This window comes from Dipteris shenzhenensis, chromosome 21, assembly GCF_047967505.1.
Source record: "Dipteris shenzhenensis isolate YYH24624 ecotype China chromosome 21, Dip_SZ_1.0, whole genome shotgun sequence".
Lineage (NCBI taxonomy): Eukaryota > Viridiplantae > Streptophyta > Polypodiopsida > Gleicheniales > Dipteridaceae > Dipteris > Dipteris shenzhenensis.
The window spans coordinates 21274952-21297251 of NC_141616.1; the positions used below are offsets into that span (position 1 = coordinate 21274952).

At 45.4% G+C, this 22300-nt stretch overlaps 1 protein-coding gene across 1 annotated transcript in view; it reads right to left on the reverse strand.

The window, feature by feature from the left end:
- Positions 1 to 1657: 1657 nt before the first annotated feature.
- The window catches only part of LOC147888620 (uncharacterized), a 74386-nt gene continuing 53743 nt past the window's right edge, over positions 1658 to 22300 (reverse strand). The window contains exons 9-11 of the mRNA XM_087392965.1: positions 11204 to 11310; positions 2073 to 2151; positions 1658 to 1921 (exon numbers count right to left, since the gene is read on the reverse strand). Of these exons, the coding sequence (XP_087249091.1) occupies positions 1781 to 1921; positions 2073 to 2151; positions 11204 to 11310 (327 nt within the window). The 3' untranslated portion in view covers positions 1658 to 1780. The remainder of the gene's footprint in view (positions 1922 to 2072; positions 2152 to 11203; positions 11311 to 22300) is intronic.

Sequence of the window (22300 nt, forward strand, 5' to 3'; positions counted from 1 at the left end):
ACTATATAGTGTTGTACTTGTCTTGAGTCTTTAGATATCAGTCAACATCAAGCTTTATATCATGTGAGTATTTTGGTTATCATTGCCTAGCACTTGTTCTTTCATTTTCCTTTCCATTTTGCTTTTCATTATGCTTTCCACATTTCCATTCCGTCCCTAGCTAGCTACTAGATCTCTTCAAAGGCAGTTAGAGGTCTAGGACCAGGGAGATAACCTATTAAGGCATGGGATTCTAGCCAATCAATGGATTGTTCAAGTCTATCCTCATCAAGAAAAGCTGCCACTTTACCTTTAGGAGATGGCTTCTCCTCAACTTCAGGCTGTTGAGTCTCCGATTGATGTTATCGTGTGTTTTCTAGTGCTTCAGCTTCTCTTCTGTGGTCTGGTGTCTTGGTTCCTCCACTTGTGTTTGCTGTCTTGGTGCCTCTATTTGCTCCATCCTTGGGTTGAGAGTTGAGAGTCTTGCCTCCTGCGTCTCTATCTGTAATGGGCCCATCCGTGAAGCGGGGAGGGGAGGCGCCTGTAGATTCTCTTTTTTCTAGCACGAAAGGAGCCCAGCACCCGCTGCATCGGCATCACGATTGCCTGCCCTTTGTTCGGAGATTCCTCCTGGTTCACCTGCAGATCCCCCGTCATCTCCATTGCATGCGCTTCGTAGTCTTGGGAGCTGTGAGCTTCTCTTGATCTTTCATGTTCGTCTTTGCTGGCAGAGCTAGCAAAACGATGCGTGAATGGGGGGGGTGAAGAGCCCGCCTCTAAACTCCTAGACCACGCCCGCGTAAGAGGGCCTTGGAGCCTACTTGGCGTTTCCACTGCCAGCGTTTGGAGGGAGAGGGATCACAACGACAGGTCTTTCTGGTTCATTCTCTAAAGGTGGCGAAGAATACATCTCTTTCAACAGGGAAAATGTGTAGAATCTCCGTTCCATTCGTCTTTGTCAAAAAGGTCCGCGTGGAATCCATGCATGGGTGGTATCACATCTACAGTACTTGGTGAGGGAGCTAGATTTGGAGAACCTCTGCCTCTAGAGTCAGTCCCCATCACGCAATCTATTAGACATTCCTCTCTAGAGGAGAACATTTTGTCAAAGCTTGACACCATTCTACAAAACATATGATTATAATATAATCAACTTTTTCTTTGCCCCCACAAAAAAAACTGTGATCACATTAAATGCAAAAGTAGGGTGTTATGAGGAGGGAGGGAGCCCCTTGAGGACAGGAAGGTGTGTGAAAGCCAAAAGACATAACTGTGCAATCAGCCAAGCGCACATACAGAAAAACCTGCGACAGAGAACATGAGATGGTAGTCCATGTGGTAGTCAACCACAATGCATGCATCTCTTTTCTTTCGTGACTGGGACAACATCTATCAATTTCCCCATGAATGAAGCAAGTATATTCTGATGAACATGGCCATGGTTGCATACAATTACAAACATGCCATTATAAATAAGGAGGTTAGCTGCAACCCAAACTGTCAAAGTAAATGCCGAGAGAGAGAGAGAGAGAGAGCATGATCACTCCCCATGGAACAGATAATACACATAATATAGATCTGGAAATTGGATTTATGACATCTCGCGGCCTAGAGTGCCCATAGTAGAAATATGTCTAGAAATGTTTAGAAAGGGAGCCTGTTCAGGAATAATGGGACAGAAAACTTTGCATTCCAGTAAGAATACGTACAAAGTCAGCATACATATTGCTTGTATGCATGCATGAAGGTAACATACAAAAAATACATCATATAACTACATTACTGAGCCACTATAATTTTCCTAGACATCCAATGTGATATCAACAACATTGAACTTGTAGTGTGGAGGTCCCTGCAGGTTCTCAAAATATTTCACCCTTTTTGGCATGGTTGTACCCTTGCCAAATAGGCTCTGTGTGGATTTATCTTTTGGTTTCCACACCTAGCAATCAAAAGGACACTAAGAATAGTAAGAACACAAATAAAGATTAATGCATATTTACTTACAGTGATGACATTTTAGCGCATCCACAAAAACTACAACACATAATAATATGTTTCTATACCACATCAATTTCTAGATCACATATCACCTGTGCATATGAGTCTCTATGGAAATGACTAGGAATTGTTTGTGTGCTGTGGGTTTGCTTGCTGGCAAGTTGCAAGGCCCTGCAGTTTGATACAATGTTTCCATCCAATGAAATCAGCATGAAATGTAGAGCTGTAGATACAAAAGAGTATAATCCTATCTATTGGAAGCAAACATGCACTAATAAATGTCCCTTATTGACAAGAACTGGCCTCAGACTTCAATAATATTTTCAAGGTGCCGAAAAGAAACATGGGGGGGAATAAGGAGAATCCATCAACTGTCAAATAATCTAAATTTTTTTTAAAGAAATTATTAAGTTGCAAAATTCAATACAAAAATGCGCTTATCTATATCTACATAAATATAATACCAAATTGAATGCCTCGTTTTAAAATTGTTTCATGATTTCATTGCACTCAATGTATGGAATTTTAAATTTCTATAGCTAGTTTGCTTGAGAAAGGCAGATAATGGTGAGACAAAAGTATCACCATTGGACTGATAAGTCTTTGCCACAGATTGATATCCCTCCAAATTTTTTCATGGAGCAGCCCACCCTTATTGTGTTACCCATGGTTCAACTATCAAATAATTGGAGAGATTTTTAAGGAATCACATTAAGTTCCAAATTTCATAAAAGAATGTCTCATTTTAAAGTTGTTTTATGATTTCATTGCACTCAATGTATCTGACATGACCACGATCGTTCCAGGGAATCCGGACCTGCACACAAGCACAAGCAACCGATCATAGAACCACAGACAAAGGCGCAGGCATGCTCACCACCCAACCGTGATGCTCACGGGTCCAAGACCTGTAGAATCCAAGCATCCCCCCGAGCCACAAGCTGGGCTGCTGGCACGAACATGTACATCCAATCAGTCCAAAGCCTCCTGGCATCCCATACCACCAGAAGGCACCCATAGGGTCTCAGGACTGCACTGGGAATCCAGGCTATGCTAGAAAGCAGGCGTGCGTCCGCAACACGATCGAGAATCCAGACCAGCAAGGAAGAGCTAGACCTGCTTTGACTTGCGTGAATGAAAACTAAACCCCTGGGCCCCTTATATACTCTAGCCCAGTGCCACTAAAAATAGCTGGAACCCTAGCTCGTCCGTTACCCTAGCAACCCAACCTGAGAATCGCCTGCTTAGCCACTAGCCTCCCCAAACTATCAAAGCTAGTCCTGTGCGCCTAAGCACATGTCAGATACAATCCAGGCACATGACATACTCCCCTTCCTCTAAGAACTAACTCTTGAGCTCAATCTGAAGGTTAGTCAATGTCTCCCATGTAGAGTCCTCCTCGACACGATCCTTCCACTTATCTTATATTCCATGATCGTCCTATTTCTAACTTGATGTTCACGAAATCCAAGAATACTCTCAGGCCTATGCGGTATAAAGGTTAAATCTTCAACCTCTATAAGTTCCTAAGGAGTAACTACCTGATCCTCAGCACCCAATACTTCTTTCAGTCTACTAACATGAAAGACTGGATAAATCCTTACATTAGGAGGATAATCCAATTCATATGCAACTTGGCCAATTCTTCGAATAACCTTGAATGGACAACAGTATCTAGGGGATAATTTCCTAACTGTCTAGTACTGAGACTCTTGGATCCCTTGGGAATACGCAACTATACCATCATTCCAATAGAAAACTCTCTAGGCGAACGATGTCTATTAGCATAAAAGATCTCCCTGTCCTAAGCACTTCTAAAGGACTCCTTCGCAAACTGCAACATCTCGGTAAGAATGTTTTCGCAGCATCATTCTTAATTTCCCTGACCAGACTCAGGTTGAAACCCGTACATAAGCATAAAAGGACAGAAACCAGTACTAGAATGCTTTGCACTGTCGACCATGGGTAAGTTGTTACAAACTCTCAACTAACTATTGATAATCATGGGAGCTAGCACCATAACTTTCCACCCAGCCAACCTTGCTGGAGCGTGAGAGTACACACAAAGAAAATCAAAATCTGAAACATACGTGAAGGTCCCTTCTCATTCTCTCACTAACTCCAACAAGCCCCATCTCCCTAGATGGATCTAGATGCCACATGCCATCATTATAGGGCCTTTCCTAATGCATCTTTTTTTACCCCTCTCTTGGGATACTTTGAAATCCTTTGCCCCTAGGCACATTTCTTGCATTAGGCCCTTAGCCTTAAATCCACCTAGTCTGGTGCTATCAGCCCTCACCTAGGACCTTGACATAAATTCCCTCCCGATCATTTACATGAAGCCCAAACTGTCAAGAGTGGCAGCGGAAGATGTAAGCAAACTGAAGCTACAGAATCACACAGAGAATACTAGAGACAACAAGATGTGCCACAAACAGATCTGCTGTAACTTAGCCCATAAACCAGGGCAGCAACTGTAATACAAGGAGTCCTGAACAGGATGAGAAACAGGAGCTGCAGAAGGGGCTGAACTGGAGCAGAGGATAGGGGCACAAGGAGGCTGGAGCCTGAGAGCACGGAGGCTGGAGGAGCCTGGAGCGAGGAGCCTGGAGCGAGGAGCCTGGATGAGCCTGGAGCGAGGAGGCAGAAGCCTGAGGCGAGGAGGCTGGAGCCTAGGAACGAGGAGGCTGAAGGAGCCTGGAGCGAGGAGGCTGGAGGGGCCTGCAGCGAGGAGGCTGGAGGGGCCTGCAGCGAGGAGGCTGGAGGAGCTGCACCAGAAGATAAAGGATGTGAAGGGAAGGAGTCCCTTTTATAGGGAAGGCCAGGGGGGGGAGTCGGCCAGATTGCCTAGACCGACCAGCCTGGTCGGTCAGCCAACTGGGCCGACCAGCTGGTCGGCCAAGGCCTGGCTGGTCGGCCAGCCTACCCCCTCTGGCCCCCCTTGCTGCGTGGGAACTGGTCGGCCAGCCACCCCTGGAGATGCCTAATCTCAACACAAACAAATATATTACAAACGTAGATCCTTAAGGGAAATGTCGACTGATTCTTCCGAGGTCATGCCACCTCAGCTAGAGCGTAACATTCCTTCCCTCTTCAGACATCAACGTCCTCGATGATGAAATCTGGGAATGCTCTCCGTAACTGGTATACGGATTCCCAGGTAGCTTCCGATAGAGGCAGACCATGCCATGCAACCAACACCGTGGGTATCTTCCGATTGCGCACTTGCATTGTTCCTCGGTCCAGGATTCTTGTTGGTTTGCATCTTGCATTATCCTCTATCTCCTGAAACAAAACCACACCTTCGATTAGTGAGTCACCAGTATGCAAAAATTTCTTTAAATGAGAAACATGAAACACTGGGTGCACCTTGCAACCCTGTGGCAATTCTAATTTATAGGCTACCTTGCCTATTCTCTTTAGAATTAACCACGGCCCACAATATCGAGGTGATAACTTAGCACACTCTCCTGAAGTTAACGACTTCGAGTGCGAAGGAACTTTGAGAAAAACTTTTTCTCCTTCCTTAAATTCTCTTATAGACCGGTTTTCATCCGCATACACCTTGGCTCTATCCATAGCCTGGCGGATATTAGCTCTCGTAAGTGCTAGCATCTCCCGCATCTAAACCACAAAGTTCGCGGCACTAGGCACTTTCTGAGGTACTCTAACTATAGTTGGATTCGCTGGTCTATAACCATAGTTCAGTTCAAACGGACTGAATCCTGTAGAGGAATGTTTTCTATCATTGTAGGCAAACTCCAACAATGGCAACCACTTGTCCCATGTATGTTGCCTCAATGACACATATGCTCTAAGCATATCCTTTAAAATTTGGTTGATTCTTTCTGTCTGACCATCCGTTTCTGGATGATCCCCACTACTCATTCCCAACTCAGTCCTTAGTGTCTCAAATACCGCAGTCCAAAAATGACCGGTAAATTTGACATCTCTATCTGACACTATGGATCTGGGTAATCCATGCAGACGAAATATATGTCTAATAAACAAATCCGCCACTTGTGGGGCACTAACTGACTCCCTAGTTGGAATGAAGTGAGCCATCTTGGTAAGACGATCAACCACCACAAGGATAGAATCATATCCACCTTGTGTCGTAGGAAGACCTACAATAAAGTCCATGGAAATGCTCTCCCACTTACTTAGTGGTATCTCCAAGGGCTATAAAAGTCCGGGTGGCTTCACCCGCCCAGCCTTACTTACCTGACACGAAAAACAACGTGTCACATATTCATGAATATGCTTTTTCATCTTTGGCCAAAAGAAATCTCGCTTCACGAGATCATATGTCTTCTCGACTCTTGGATGTCCCGCACATGGGCTATCATGGCACTGTTGAATGACTCTCTGCCTGAGATCATTCTGATTAGGTACTACTACCTTGCCATTTCTTTTCAGCATACCATCCCTTATGGTATATCTTGCATAAGTTTGGCCTTTTCTGGATGCCAGGTCATCCTTTTCGTTTTCCACGGGTTTTAACACATGAGCCTTAGGCCATAGACTCTGGACAAACTCGTCCACCTTTTGAGTTTCTCTAATCTCGGTCATTCTTCAGCCTCTTCACGAGCTTGGAGTTAATTACATTGTGAGTTGACGTCGAGTCAAACAACACAATGACATCATGATTGGCCACTTTCCCTTTCATCTTAATTAACTCCGTATCATTAAAGGTTGTATACCCCGTTGTTGCGGGCTTAGATAGGATGTTATCAGGTGCACTCATTACTAGCTTAGCAACAGACACACATAACAAACAAGGTACTGACCTCTGAGAAGATCCCGCTAGCTGAATCTGCATCTGTTCCGCTCTGGGACTTCCCTCCATTTCCACGTCGCATTCTAAGACTACCATCTCAGCCATCCGACGATCCTTATTTCGTGGACAATCTTTCCACTGATGAGGCTGAAGGCAACCAAAACACAAGCCTTCTCTCCTCGCTTTTTCTCTTTGCTCTGGGTTTAAGGGAGACTTTGACCAAGCCCGGGCTGCCATTGGCGTTACTTTCCTCTTCACTCCAATGGTGGTACTTGATTTAGGAGTTTCAGCTGGTTTCGCCTGCTTGGCTTGACCACTCGGCTGAGAACCACTCCCTTTACTAATCCACTTCTTCTTAAACCCAGATTTATTCTGGTACCCATACTGGGTTCCGACCTGCGCAAACCCACTTGACCTGTTGCCCTTGGCATCTTCATAGTTCAGGGCTATGGCTATTGCATCATCCAACGTGTTCGCATACTTAGCCCGAACTTCCATTTTAATCCGATCATTTAATCCAAATATGAAATCTTTTACTTGGATTGATTGAGGTAGGGGTTCATCAACCTTCCTTCATTACGCTCTCTCGAAACTTATCAGTGTATTCTGCCACTGACAAATTTCTCTGACGAAGGTTTCTATACTGATCCCAAGCTCGGGATGCTTTGTCAGGAGGTAAGAAGTGTTTCCTGAATTCCCTTTTAAACCCCTCCCAGGTAGTGGATGCAATACCATCTTTCTGTTGTTTAATCCACCACCGATCCGCTGCCTCACTAAACATGTGGGTGGCCTCGCGGATTTTCTTGATATCATTTCTGATTTCACAAAGGGCGAACGCCTCGTCCCATTTGTGTAACCAGGTCTCAATGACATCAGAACTACGGTCATTCATCCGACCAGAATACTTTTCCGGCCTATAATTGGCAATATTAGGTACTTTAGCCCTCCTAGGCTCGACCGTATGGACACTAGACTCCGGTTCCATCGGAGCCTTTCCTTTCTCATCTTGAGAAGGTCTGGCAGACATACTGTGTATCACTCTTCTAAGTTCAGACTGCCCTGCATTTGCCTGTAACTGTTGCGCTAATATCTGCTGCAAGGCATCCTCAAGTAATGCAATCCTGCCAGATAAGGTGTGAACTACTGGGCGTGACACCTGCTGGGTCGGCCGGACTCCTGACTCTATAGGATCCATCCTAGAAGCTCCTTCTTCTGCTTCCATTCCGGTCAATGGGTGTTTTGCTTTTTTTTTTAATTAAATAAACACCGCTAGAACACTGTATTTACAAACTGACACAATTCCCTATACTAGGGAATACCTGCAATCTGACAACTATACTGACTAGGTAATTGACACAGGCATATATCCAAATACCGCCTTTCCCTATACGAGGGAAATTCCTGCAAACAAACTGACTTTATCACAAAGGCATATGCACAAGCATAATCTCCTAGATTGCCCACAAGAATTTGAAGAATTCAAAAGAATCCCAAGTCTGCTATGTACCCTGCTATGGCATCCAACCTTCATGCAGACTAAATATTCCACGAGAACCTCTTCATGCAAGCGGAGCATCAACAAAGACTAAGGTCGGGAAAAAAAACACAGAATTGACGAATGCCAAAGAAAGCTCCCTGGTTGATTCGCCTCTGCACACAGCTCGCACTGGCTATCAGGATTTTGCTGCGTCAATCATCATCGAGATCTGATCACCAGCGCAGGAGGACCACCGAATATCGATTCGTCACCAAATGACACGATCGCTTCAGATTACGCTGCCATCAACTAGCAGCCTGCGCTCTACATACGCCTTGGATACGGGCCTCCCGCACAAATGTGGATCAATTGCATGCAGTCACGTCGTCACATCGTGCACGAGCTTCACGTTACGTCAGATGCTCTACTCACCGATACCGAGATCACGACGCTGCTGGCTATTGCTCGACTCTCGTCAACCATCCTGCGACTCAGTTCGTATGTCCACGCTCACAACCCGTCACACTGGCCACCGTGAAGCCTCACGCTATCACTTCCCAAGCTCGCCTCCCCGACCTCTGATACCAAATGTTACAAACTCTCAACTAACTACTGATAATCACGGGAGCTAGCACCATAACTTTCCACCCAGCCAACCTTGCTGGAGCGTGAGAGTACACACAAAGAAAATCAAAATCTGAAACATACGTGAAGGTCCCTTCTCATTCTCTCACTAACTCCAACAAGCCCCATCTCCCTAGATGGATCTAGATGCCACATGCCATCATTATAGGGCCTTTCCTAATGCATCTTTTTTTACCCCTCTCTTGGGATACTTTGAAATCCTTTGCCCCTAGGCACATTTCTTGCATTAGGCCCTTAGCCTTAAATCCACCTAGTCTGGTGCTATCAGCCCTCACCTAGGACCTTGACATAAATTTCCTCCCGATCATTTACATGAAGCCCTAACAAATATATTACAAACGTAGATCCTTAAGGGAAATGTCGACTGATTCTTCCGAGGTCATGCCACCTCAGCTAGAGCGTAACATAAGTACTCTTCCCATGATGACTACCTCTTGGAAACATATGCTCAAAGCATATCCTCTAGAAGTTTGTTCACAACTTCCGTCTGGCCGTCAGACTAGGCATGTTCAAAAGAACTCAAACTAAGAGTGGTATCCAACTTGTCAAAGAGAAGCGTCCAAAATTCACTCGTAAACTTAGAGTCCCTATCACTGACTATGCTAGCCGGTAACCCATACAGACGAAACAATTGGTCAACGAACTGTAGAGTCAACTGAGTCGTTGTGACCGTGGATCTAGTAGGTATAAATCTAGCCATCTTTGTCAAGCAGTCCACGATAACCCATATGGAGTCATGACGCTTGCGCGTTCGTGGCAATCCCGTAATAAAATCCATAGAAATACTTTCCCACTTATTACCAGGAATGTCCAAGGCTTGTAGTAACCCTACACTTCTAAGGCGTTCTGCCTTGGTCACTTGACAAGTACGGCAACCTACTACATAATCCTAAACAAATTCTCTCATCTGAGGCGAGTAAAAACTCACAAGAGACACAGTCCAGTGTACTCCAGAGTCCAAGATGTCTTGCACTAGGTGCGTCATGACACTCCCGAAGAATCATGGATCGAAGATCCGACAAATCTGGTACACAAGTTTTATCATTTCGGAACAGCAAGCCATTCTAAATCATCCACTGACCTCCCATCGCCTGAACCAATGGCACAATCCCTGAGTCTTGGTCAATCATAGCGCTACCATCCTGGACCTTCTACTAATAATGACTGAAATGACTATCAGTCACGCCGCAAAGCCCTCTCAAGGATTGAAAAAGGTCAGAGGATATCTCGATAAATGACAAAGCATTCACCATCTTAATCCGACAGAGGGCATCAGCAACACTAAAGAACCTTTCCTATACCGAATCTCAAAATCAAAATCTTGCATCAATTCAGCCCATCGATCCTTCATACCCCTCAAATCATCCCCTTCACACACATATCGGATTGTCGGTCAACACAACAAATCTGGAACCATTCAAGTAATGCCTCCAAACCTTGAGAGCATATATGACTGCATAAAGTTCTTTTTCCATTGTAGGCCAACGATACTGAGTATCATCGAGCTTTTTACTCTCAAAAGCTACAAGTCGGCCCCCTTGGAATAATGCTGCCCCGATAGCATAGCCACTCGCATCAGCCTCCAACACATAAGGCCGGGTGGGATCGGGCAGCACTAGAGCAGGTGCACTCTTGATACAATTTTCAAAGTATAAAAAGCCTTGTTCAAATCCTCATTCCAAGTAATAGGTTGTGTAGACCAGCGGCTACGATCCTTCAATAAGTTGGTCAAGGGGACCGTGATTTTGGAATAATCACGAACTGACTTTCTCCAAAAGATAGTAAATCCTAGGAAAGAACGAAATTGTTTCACTGTCTGAGGTATAGTCCAAGTCAAAACCTTTTGAATGCGGTCTTCATCAATGCCAACACCTTCGCAAGTAATCTTGTGTCGTAAGTAAATGATCTGTTTCATAAAGAAATCGCATTTACTAAGCTTAGCATACAAATTATAATGTCTTAATAAAATTAAGACAATCCGGAGATGACCAATATGTTCCTCTAAAGTCACAATCCATTTCATATTTTCTCAGTCCAGTGCCATGCTTAAATACCCACAACACATTTGATGATTTATTTGTGCACATATATACTCTGAACTTTTGAAATCAAACTACAAAAGCCCCATGCATATGCACATTGGGAACTATTTCATGTTAGTCTTGCAGCACATGTAATATTAGGATATGATGAGTATATACTCGCACTGAATGCAGAGACCACATTATTCCAGGAAGAAGGGGAAGTGTCCCTCACTCAAAAAGGTTATTACATGTACAAAAACAAGTGAGTTAGCATCCATGAAATTTTTCTTTTACCGTTTGAATAGAGTCTCTTCATCAAATTGATGCTGGGGTTGAATGTGTACATCAGTCTGTGTTGAGAGTTCATATGGTAAAGGTCGCTTGTTTACAAGCTCCAGGATCTGCATCAATCATTGGAAGGACATCAAGGGGAAAATAATTTTTTGAAAAGCATTCATCCTACTATTATCTCTGTGTTCTAAGACAAATACAGATTGAAACATCTAAAAGCTCAAACTCAATACCATCAACTTCACATCTCTGAAACACAATTTTCATTTTATCATCACTGGATTGAAACTTCATGGGGATTCCTAGCCAAAATGTCAGGAGGGGATATCAAAGATAGCCTCTCACATGCTTTCATAAACTAATATGTTTACTATTCACTATCACTTTATGTGACAAGTATGTAGGAATATTACAATAGTATGGCTATGTAGGCTAGACTTAGCTTAATTATTATAGTCTATGTTATTTTTCATATCTAGGTTTCATATACAACCCAGTTGTTGTACTTTCATTGTGGAATTATTCAGTGGAGCTCTCTATCTGGATTACACTCTCGTGTCGTGTGTCCACTTCGTGCCTCTCCACTGTTCCAACATTTGGTATTTAAACCATTGCTCTTACCCATGTTGTGCCCATCATCCCGAACATTCTGCCTTGTTCATTTCGTGGACAGCTCATGATCAGATTAGTGGGCATCTTTGTCACCATTCTTGTGGACATTCGTGGGAAGGTTCGTGACTGGTTTTGGATCACATTTGGTGGGCATTTCGTGGCTGGGTTACTGCATCAGATTTTTGCAACAAGGCTGCCTCAGTTCGAACTCAAGACAAGTGCAAAAATGTCCCACTTTGTGTCCACTTTGTACCTCCCCACAGTTCCAACATTTGGTGCCTCGAAAGTGAATGTACCATGTACATACCTGAGAACCCTATTGGCTGCATTCCAATGGTGACGTGGCATCGACCTTCATGGGTTCACAGACTCAAATTGATGATAGATGATCCTCGAGCTATTGTTTCTCATTTGGGTTCAGCTTGATTCATGGCTTGGCAAGAAACAAGCTAGAGTTTCTCTTTCGTCCAGTGAAGCAGAATATAAGGCAGCTAACACAGACAATATGGAATGCATTTGGTTGAGGAAGTTAATGCATATCTGCATCATTTACAGGACGTTGTGGCCACTCCCACTTAACGTTGCATTGCCATTGCAAGCAATCTCGTCTTTCAACTCGCATGAAACACATTAAAAATTGTCATCATTATATTCAGGGTTGGATTAAAGATGGTTTCATCGACCTTATCTATTGTCCATCTGAGGACAATGTGCAGATATCTTCACCAAGAGCCTTTCCACAGAAATCTGTGTACATCATCGAGAAGGCTTGGGGATGAGCTACATACAAACAATGTCAAAAATGGCATTGTAATTTCTTTGTACTCCCATAGGGATGTGGCCTGCAAGGAGGGGAAGTGGACTGTTGTTCGTGATGGTAGACTCCTGACTGGCCCCCATCGGACACCTGCCCGCTCTTGCACATGGATTTGGGGGGGGGGGGGGGTCTATGAGACCCAGGATACCGAGACCCTATCGTGTATCATTTGGAACTGAACAGTACCTTCTGGTCAGATCCAGGGAATTTCTCGGAGTCGTACACAAGACGAGACATGGTCTTCTACACAAAGACACATCAGAGTCAAGAGCGCCTGTTGCCGATCATCAGCGGTTACACATGGGAATCAGCCTTCAGAGACAAGACGAGGGAGACAAGAAAAGTGCGAGGATCCAGAGGAGTGGCAGTACTTTACAGATCATCTCTCCTTGGAGAGGAGGGATGTACACTCTAGGTGCCTATGGGTCCGGATCTGGCGTACAGATAGCTATGATCTTTATATAGCAGTATGTTGCTTTCTACCTGAGACATCCCACTTTGCCAGGGATATACGCGAGGAGGGGCGAGACATCGCCGTATGCATCTCTTCATCCAAACATCCTAGATTTCTCGAGCCGCAGGAAAATCCTTCTAGTTGGGGACTTCAACGTGAGTACAAGCACACGTCATGTACCACTTCTGGACTTCCGAGATGATGTCATATTGCTGCCAGACATTGACCTTGATGAGGCACGGGTATCCGCGGGGACAGACGAGGACCAATCACATCTTATGGTCACGCACTTTTAGATATGTGCAAGATGCACGGTCTTGTCATATATAGTGGTCTTAAGCTATGGCCCTCCTCTAGTGGCTTCACTTGCTTTTCACATGGGGGAGGGCCTAGCGCAGTTGCCTACATCATGGGATCCCATGCCTTCACATCGCACATCACTGACTTCTCTATTTCACCACCACCCACAGGGCAGATCACATCTACCTCTTTTTCAGCATCTCCACACCCCGTCTCATGGTACCACCCACCACATCGATCACACACTTCTTTTTTTAGTGAAAGCTTTGATTGATTATATTACAAGAATAGTCACCTCAGAAAAGAGGCGCTAGAAAATACATCAACTGAAAATCTCATTATAAGCCAAATATACATCCTGATCTATCTGGCGAGTCTGCAAGCAATCAAAGAAAGATTGCTGCAGAGAACGCTTAAAGAAAGCAAACAAAGAAAAATTGGGATCACTAAAGACTTTACAATTGTGGTCTATCCATAAAGTTCAAATTGCCCAATAGTGAGCCCAAACAAAGAAAATATGAAACTCCGGTCATTGTGGATGAACACGGAAGCGCCAAAAAATTTTCGCGAAGAGAGGAGTCGGGAATCTCGCTCGTAGCCTTTGTCGAAGAGAATCCAAAAACTACCGAGAAGATGGGCAATGCTAGAATAAATAAGGCACAGTCTCCTGAGAATTCAGACACCGATGACATGAAGCAGGAGCAATGTGCCTACGGGCCAACAACTGTCCAAATGGAAAAATTCCCAGAAGCACTCGCCATTAAAAAAACCTATTGCCGAAGTGGAACCTTATATGCCCAAAGTCGCCGCAGTCTTTTTCTACTTTTTAGTTTGTGTAGACCGTCGTCGCCCCCTGTGGATGCTTTACAACCATTGGCTTTTGGTCGGAAAGCAATTATCGATCTTGCAAATGCGACATGGCACGGCGGAGGGGTGAGTGGGTTGGGAGGGAGGGTGGTGAAGATTAAGTATTACCGAACTGGCGACAAAAGACTGGGGGGGAGGAGGTGCACTCAAAAAACCCTAATTTAGAAGAAAAACCCTAAAGTGCTTTAAAAAAGACTATATAAAGCACTTCAAACCCTAAAATCCCTCATTTCTATGGCACGAGTTAAACAAATTGCTAGACCCACTGGACGCCGTTTAGACGCTACCCGTTGTCCTCCTCACAACGCCATGGCCTCCGAACACACTGCAAGCCCCAGTGGCCACTTAGGTGGCCGATGCGTTCGCTAAAGAGAATTACCCCTTTTTGAAACCTAGGGTTGAGGCAAGAGGATTTTGTATAATGCAGGCACAGTAATCTGAGATAGTCTCAAAGGACGAGAGGAGGACCCAAGGGAAGTCAAAGTCCAATCCTCTAATCAATTTTGAAGTTCCAAAGGGGGAATCGGAACCAAACGCGAAAGCATACAAGTGATTTGTTGCCACAAAGTACAATAATGAGAACCCAAACCATACTGTGTGGCTGCCAAAGAAAAGGGAAGCATGGAGCCATCATCATGAATAACATCAACAACAGTATTGATCCCTTTAAAAGAAATAAAGTAAGAACGGTGAGGTTCCTGTAAAGCAAGCGGAGGCTAAAAAACTTTTGACCAGTGAATGCTTTCAGCCCGCAAAGAATTACCCATCAGAGACTGTCGACCATGCCATTCCAGGTGAGACACAATATGTTTCCAATCAAGAAGCAATTTGGAGACCATAGGGCAGCCATGCAAAGTGCCATCAATGCACCCAAACAAGAAATCCCACTGAGTGGGTTGCCAATGACCAAAAGCAAGAGTATTGATATGTGTGACCAGAGATTGAAGAGCCCAGGGCTGATCACCTTTCAGAAATTGCAGCAACATTTTCCCCCTATGAGCAAGGATGTGCACCTGGATATTAGTGATATTCAATCCTCCATGCATTTTAGTGAAACAAATTCGATGCACCGAAAGCAGTTTGAGACTTTTTCTACCATGTTTAGAATGCCAAAAGATTTCCATAATGACAGACATAAAGGAATCAAGATCTGCCTTGGTGAACATGATCAAAGGCAAAAAAAATTGAATGAATGCCACAAGAATTGACTGCACTGAACATGTAAGGGCCAAGTTGCCAGTTTCCAATATTCAAGCTTTTTTGGGAGCTTGATTAGAACCCAATCAAATTGTTGTCAGCGAGTAAGTCCCCAACCCAAAGGATAACCAAGGTGTCGAACTAACTGAGTGGGTGGATGATCTCCCCTGGCCATAAGAGACTGTGCCAGTCTTTAATATGTAATGGAAGCAGCTTAGACTTTTGAAAGTTAACATGAAGGCCAGCTGCCAAACCATAAACTGAAAGGGCTTGCATCAAAGAAGAAAGATCAGGTGGAGTATTCCTTAAAGTGAAGAAAGAATCATCAGCATAGGCCTGAGCAACAATGCTGCGATTTTCATCCAATTCTAAACCATGGAGAGAATTTGTAGCCACTAGATGATCAATGTATTGCAGCATAGGATGAGTAGCAATAGCATACAGTAAGGCACTAAGGGGGCAGCCCTAACGAACCAAACTACGAAGAGTCCATTCTTCAGAGATATCTCTAGAAAGAATACAGGCAACATTGCTATCCCTGTAGGGCCAATAAATAACCTGCTGCATTGCCCAAGGATTGCATTGTTTGCGAGATGAACTCCCATTGAACTGTGTCAAAAGCTTTGGCAATGTCAATCTGTAAGAGCAAAACATCTTGCTGCGTGTACTTGGCATATTCAATCCCAACATAGGCATTGGCAATATTGTCCATGATATGCCTACGAGGAACAAAGCCATATTGAGAAGGATGCCGCCCATCATGCAGAAAGCCTTTGATACGGTCAACAAGCATTTTAGCTATGATCTTGTAAATGACTGGCATGAATCAGTGATAAAATCAGATATTTGCTTCTTAGAAAGGAGCTTTACCAGTCCCTTTTTCCATGACAAGGGCACTTGCTGATGTTCCCAAGCTGAATTAGCCATTTGTAGCAGAGGGGATTTGAGGCTATCCCAGAAAGCAAGAAAGAATTCAACAATGAGGCCATCCCATCCTGGAGATTCCCATCTACCACATGATTTAACTGCAACTAGCAATTCCCTTTTAGTGAAGGGAAGTTCTAGTTCCAAAGACTGAGCTTGAGAAAGAATTGGATGGACATGCTATAAAAGAAGCTGACGTGCAGACAAAATCTCAGGAAAAGGAAAGTCTACATGCCCAAAATGGGAGGAGAAGTGCTGTACACAAAAATCAGCAAATTCAGATCGAGATGAAGACCAAGAACCATGAGGCATCCGGACCCGACAAATATTTGCAACCTGTCGTTTGTAATGCAAACTTTTGAAAATTTGCTTCGAAGAGCAGCCTTTATCCAAAAAAGCCCTTTGTCGAGATCGGGTTTCCCATTTAGCAATTTGGGCATATGGCTATTTCAGCTTGTAAAAAGCATTGCCCATGGAAACATTATTGACAGTAACTGAATAAGAAGCCGGTGTGGGATTATCTATGTCCCACAAAATGCAAAAGCGATTCGAATTGCCATTTGGTCTTGGTGGACAGACGACCTTACCAAGAGAGGCTGCAATTTTTGGCAATAGAGAAGCCATGCACTGAGGGAAATCCACAACTTCTACCCATACAGGGCAGCAATGCCGAATCAATGCCAGATAATCCCTGGTAGGAGACCAGGGCAATACATGGACCATCTATTGGCCATCCATAGAAGAGTGGGGAGTGCTTCAACAAAATCTGTTTGTGCTCTTCATCAGCTATTATCACTTCAAAAAAAACCCTCGCTACATAATGCACTTTCTAGACATAGCAACCACCCACGGTTCTAGTCAACCAATTGCCAACATCTGCAGCAGCAGGCATCTGTCTCGAAAAGAAAATAATGATGGCACGTTTGGCATAATCCTTCACGGGGTCAAAGATATCATCTACCTCAATCATGATACCTGTGGTAGGAACCGGATCATTCCAACTTTTACTTGTATCCTCAAAGCCCTCATGCATTACTTCATATACTAGCTGAGCCTCTGCAGAGGCATGTAGGGAGTCATCCTGACCCATTGCCTGCTTTTGCTTTTTGCTCTGAAGCGATCTTTCTTTGTCAAAGGTCTTCTCATAAGGACAATCCACCATTGTAGCAGAGGGAGAGAAGGAACAGAAAGGAGGACAAGAGAAGAAAGGAGGACAGCAGGAAAGAAAAAATGAGGAGGACTTACTAAACATTTTGTTCAGCAACAACTCCAAGGAGTTTTGGCGCAAGTTCCTTGAGTGGAAATCACCTTCACCTCTCATCGACACTCAAGTTTGGCGCACACATATGCACATAGCCTCTGCGATGTTCCTCGCCAACCCGCCCGTGACCTCTCGCACTCACCCCGCCCTCCCACTTGCACTGTGTTCACAAAGGTCGTGTTAAGGATGCGGCATTGAAGCTCCGCAATGGCCGAGCAAAAGATCACGAGGGACTCTATACTAAGTTTATTGCATATGGGATTGACATCCTAGCCCCGATCTTAGCAAAGCCATAAAATGACGTAGTATGCCTTGGCTTCCTACACGCATGGACCCTTAACACTATCACTCCTATTCACAAGGCAAGGAATCCCATGAGCCAAAAAAACTATAGGGCCATTATGAATGGGCATGTCGTGTCCAAGATCTATGCATCAGTACTTGACACAGAGCAGCCAGTTTGCAAAGATGCAGGAACTTAGGGCAGAGGGGTAAGAAGAATTATGGCGGGGCCATGGGACCATGGATCACATACTCACAATCATGAGTGTCATAGAGGAGGCCAAATTGCAAAAGCAGAGGGTGTATTGTTGCTTTGTGGACTTCTGCAAAGCTTTTGACACGATCCCACGAGCCCGCCTCATTAGGTGCTTGCAGGAGCTAGGGTATGACTAGGAGATCATCTGGGCTCTTATGGCGCTTTATGAGAGAGTCTCAGGCCAAGCTCGGAAAGGTGCCGGGTGGACAGAGGAGAATATGAGCACCATCGGGGTCAAACAAGGTTGTCCGAAGGAGGAGAAAAGGAGAGGGTAGGAGAGAGGGGGAGGGACAGAAAGGAGAAGCGGAGGGGAGCTCTGAGCGGAGACGATGGAGACGACGGAGAGGAGGGGAGCTGAGCGGAGAGGACGGGAGCTGAGCGGAGAGGACGGAGTGGGCTGACGGGGAAGGAGAGGGTAGGCGACAAAAAGGAAAAGAGGGGGGGGTTAGGAGGGAGGGAGGGGGCAGGTTAGGAGGGAGGAAGAGGACGCCCGCTTCAGGGCGTCCTAGGTAGTAGTTTCACGGACGGAGCTTTAACAGTGTTGGAATTGGCCTTTTCACTTCGATTGGCGAATGGATCCCCATTCAGCCAATCTTCATCCACTTCCACTGGCCGCAAGAACCATCATTTTTTCAGAAGACGAGTTGAAGCAGCTCAAAAAAGATGTGGAATTAGAGGGCTCCACATCACTTTTCGCCCGCATCTTTGGGTCACATCCTTCCAGATCACAGGCTAGAGATTGGATGTTGGCGTCGTTACCCGGAGATCTCGCCCCACACCTCGGGGATATTCGACTTCTGGGACATGGATTCTTCCAAGTGATTTTCGACTCCCACGAGTCCACAGCCCTTGTTCTCAAAGCTAATCCCTGGGTTCGAGGAGGATTTTTCTTTTGCCCTACACCTTGGGCATCGATCCGATCGTGGAGGACAGTCAGGTCACATCACTGTTCATCAGGTTTCCTGGTCTTCCTCAGGTTTACCATCGACTTCTTGCTACTATCAGAGCCACTTTCGAAGTGGTCACTGAGATTCCCCCCCTTCCTGGCATGCCTTCTTCCTTGGCAGAGGCAGTCAGAGCGGACAGGGTGCCTCGAGTTAGGGTCATTGTCTCTGACCCTAACATCTCAGATGACCACATCATGATTCAGCATTCAGATGGCTCTCTCTTTCGACAGAGAATCGAGATTGTAGGTAGACAGGATCAGTGCAGGATTTGCGGGACCCTTGGGCACTTTGCTAGAGATTGCCCAAGGACTATAGATCCTTCTTCAGCCCAACCACAGGCCTCCTCAGCTCCCAGCTCCAGATCTGCTGATAGAGGCCTGGCAGGTCCTTCTCCTCCTTACTCCACGAGTGTAGGTCTTATTCGCACTCCTCCGCTAGACTTGCTTCTCAGGAACTCTTTTGCGACACTGGCTGATTCGGCGACTTTTATGGATGAGGAGGAGTTTGTGCCCTCCACCTTAGGGGTTCCGATCATTGGGATTCCTTTTGACACGGCCTCCCTCTCAGCAGGTGTAGGGATCCTTTCACCTTTTGAGTTTCCTGCCCTCAACAGGAGTGTTTCGACCCAGGGGAAGCTGGTCTCCTCTACTTGTCCATGGGGATAGTCAACTGGAACATACAGGGCCTAGGCGGAGTTCCACACCGTCACCGTAGGCAGCTGATCTGGAATCACAGCTTCATCCAGGTGTCACTGGAGGTGCTATTGATATTCTTTTTATCCAAGAACACAAGTTGGATGCCAGTGATTGCTCTAAGTCTGGCAAACTGCTTTCTGGTCATACTTTTTGGTCGCCTGCCTTGGGCACCAGGGGGGGCACTTCTATTTCAGTTTCGCAGTCGGTTCTCCCCTTGGTTGTTGGACACGGAGTCATTATTCCCTCTAGAGCTCTTATTCTCTTGATTGGAGGGTGTAAGGTTGGTTTCCTTAACCTGTATGCCTCCAACATTAGAGGGGAACGTGTCGTTATGTGGAAGGATCTGCTCTCTTGGGCCCCCATTGCGGATTCATGGGTGATTGGAGGTGACTTTAACATGGTTGAGTTACCGTCAGACAAAAAAGGGAGTAGAGAAGGAGGACTTCACTCTTTGGAGAGAGCAGCTTGGGATGCCTTCCTTTTTCACTACTATGGCAGAGATACTTGGTTTGACGATGCCTTTCTTATTCAACCACAATCCCTCCTGTTCTCTTGGTCGAACAGGAGGCAGCAAATGCCTAACATGCACACATTGACAGATTCTATGTAGATGATTGGGCACTTGACAGAGGTGGATCGGTATGCATTGCTGCTGGGATTTCCGCTTTAGACCACTTTCTTGTTGTGCTGGCTACCTCAGAGCCTCACTTGAGAGGCCGATATGCCAGCATCAGGATTCCAGATGCCTTGTACACAAAGGAGGACCTTATAGAGGCAGCCCTGCAGATATGGGTTTCTCATGTCCAGGGTGGGCAGTCATTGCCATCATAGGTAGCTGCTGCTCTTTCTGGTATTAGCGACTTCTACCTCTCAGTTGCTCGTACCAAGAGACGAGATATTCTCAGACGTGAGATTGGTGTTCGCCAGCAGTTGGCAGCTTTGCAGAGGGAAGAGCAGAAACGGCCTTCAGATGCTTGGATTCAGGAGCGCCTTGCTGCAGCAAGGGCTCATCAGCAGGTATTGCTTGATCAGAGAGCAGAGTATGCCTTTCATGCACGGGAGTCCTTCTGGATTCAGATGGGTGGCAGAGTCAATAGACACTTTTTCTCTACTCTTGGCCCTAGACATAGTAGAGAGAGTGTATCCCAACTTATTGACTCACACGGGGTTTTACAGAAAGATCCTGATGATGTCTTGCGCATAGCTTCAGATTTTTATGCCGCCCTTCTTACTGCTAATCCTAAGACACGGGATAGAGAGGATGCTAGACAGGTTATTTGGCAGAGCATCCCTTTGTTGGTGAAACCGGATATGCATGTTTTGCTTGATGCATCTTTCACCAACACAGAATCCAGGACTGCACTTTCAGCCCTTCACAAGGATGGCCTTACCCCCTCTTTTTTCATTGCATTCTGAGATATGATTGGAGACTACATTACTTCAGCCCTGCAAGGTATTTGGGACTATGGTGATATGCTCGGGTCGCTTACAGAAGGTCTCATCCACCTTATCCCGAAAGGAGGTTGCAGAAATCTAGTGTCCCAATGGAGGCCTATCACACTTCTAGGGACTTGTTACAAAATTCTGGCCAAGGCAATCAGCCTCCGATTGCAGCCCCTTCTCCCAGATCTTATTCATGACACTCAGACGGGATTTGTGCATGGCAGAAGCATTTTTTATAACATTTTCTCTTTTTGGGAAGCCTCAGAGTGGGCCATGTAGAGCGGCCAGAATCTAGCCATTCTACTTTTGGATTTTGAGAAAGCTTATGACAGAGTAGATTGGGGTTTTTTGGAGGGCACCCTTCTACGTTTTGGCTTTACTGATGCTTGGATCAAAGGTGTTTCCTCCTTGTACAAATCAGCCCACAGCCAGGTACTTATTGGTGGTGTAAGGGGTGAGAGATTTCAAATTTCCATATCAGTCCGTCAGGGATGCCCCCTTGCTCCTTTCCTTTTTTGTTCGTGGCCGAAGCTATGAGTATCTATGTTAGATCTCAAGCTGACATCTTTGGGCTGAGACTTCCCATTAGAAGGGAAGAGGAGTTACTTGACAGTGAGTTGGCAGATGACACAACAGTTTACTTGGATGCCACTCCACAGACGCTCACTTCTTTCAGGACAGCATTGGATTTATTTTGCTCTGCGGCGGGGACGCAGATAAATTGGCATAAATCCAATGGTTTTTGGATCAGTGATGAGGACACTCCAGTTTGGGGGCTTGACATAGGATTCACTTGGGTTCAGAGGGGTGTGCCTGTCAGGTATTTAGGCTGCCAGGTCAGCTTGGATAACTTCTTCCACGCAGCAGTTTGCTCCCGTGTTGAAGAGCATCAGGACGAAGCTCCTTTTTTGGAGCTCAGCCAAGCTGGATCTTGCCTCTAGAGTTGTGGTGGTCAACCAGGTTCTCTTGGCCACGGCATGGTTTGTTTGTTCTTACTGGTGCTATTCTAGGGACTACATCACTCAGCTCACGAGACCGATCAGAA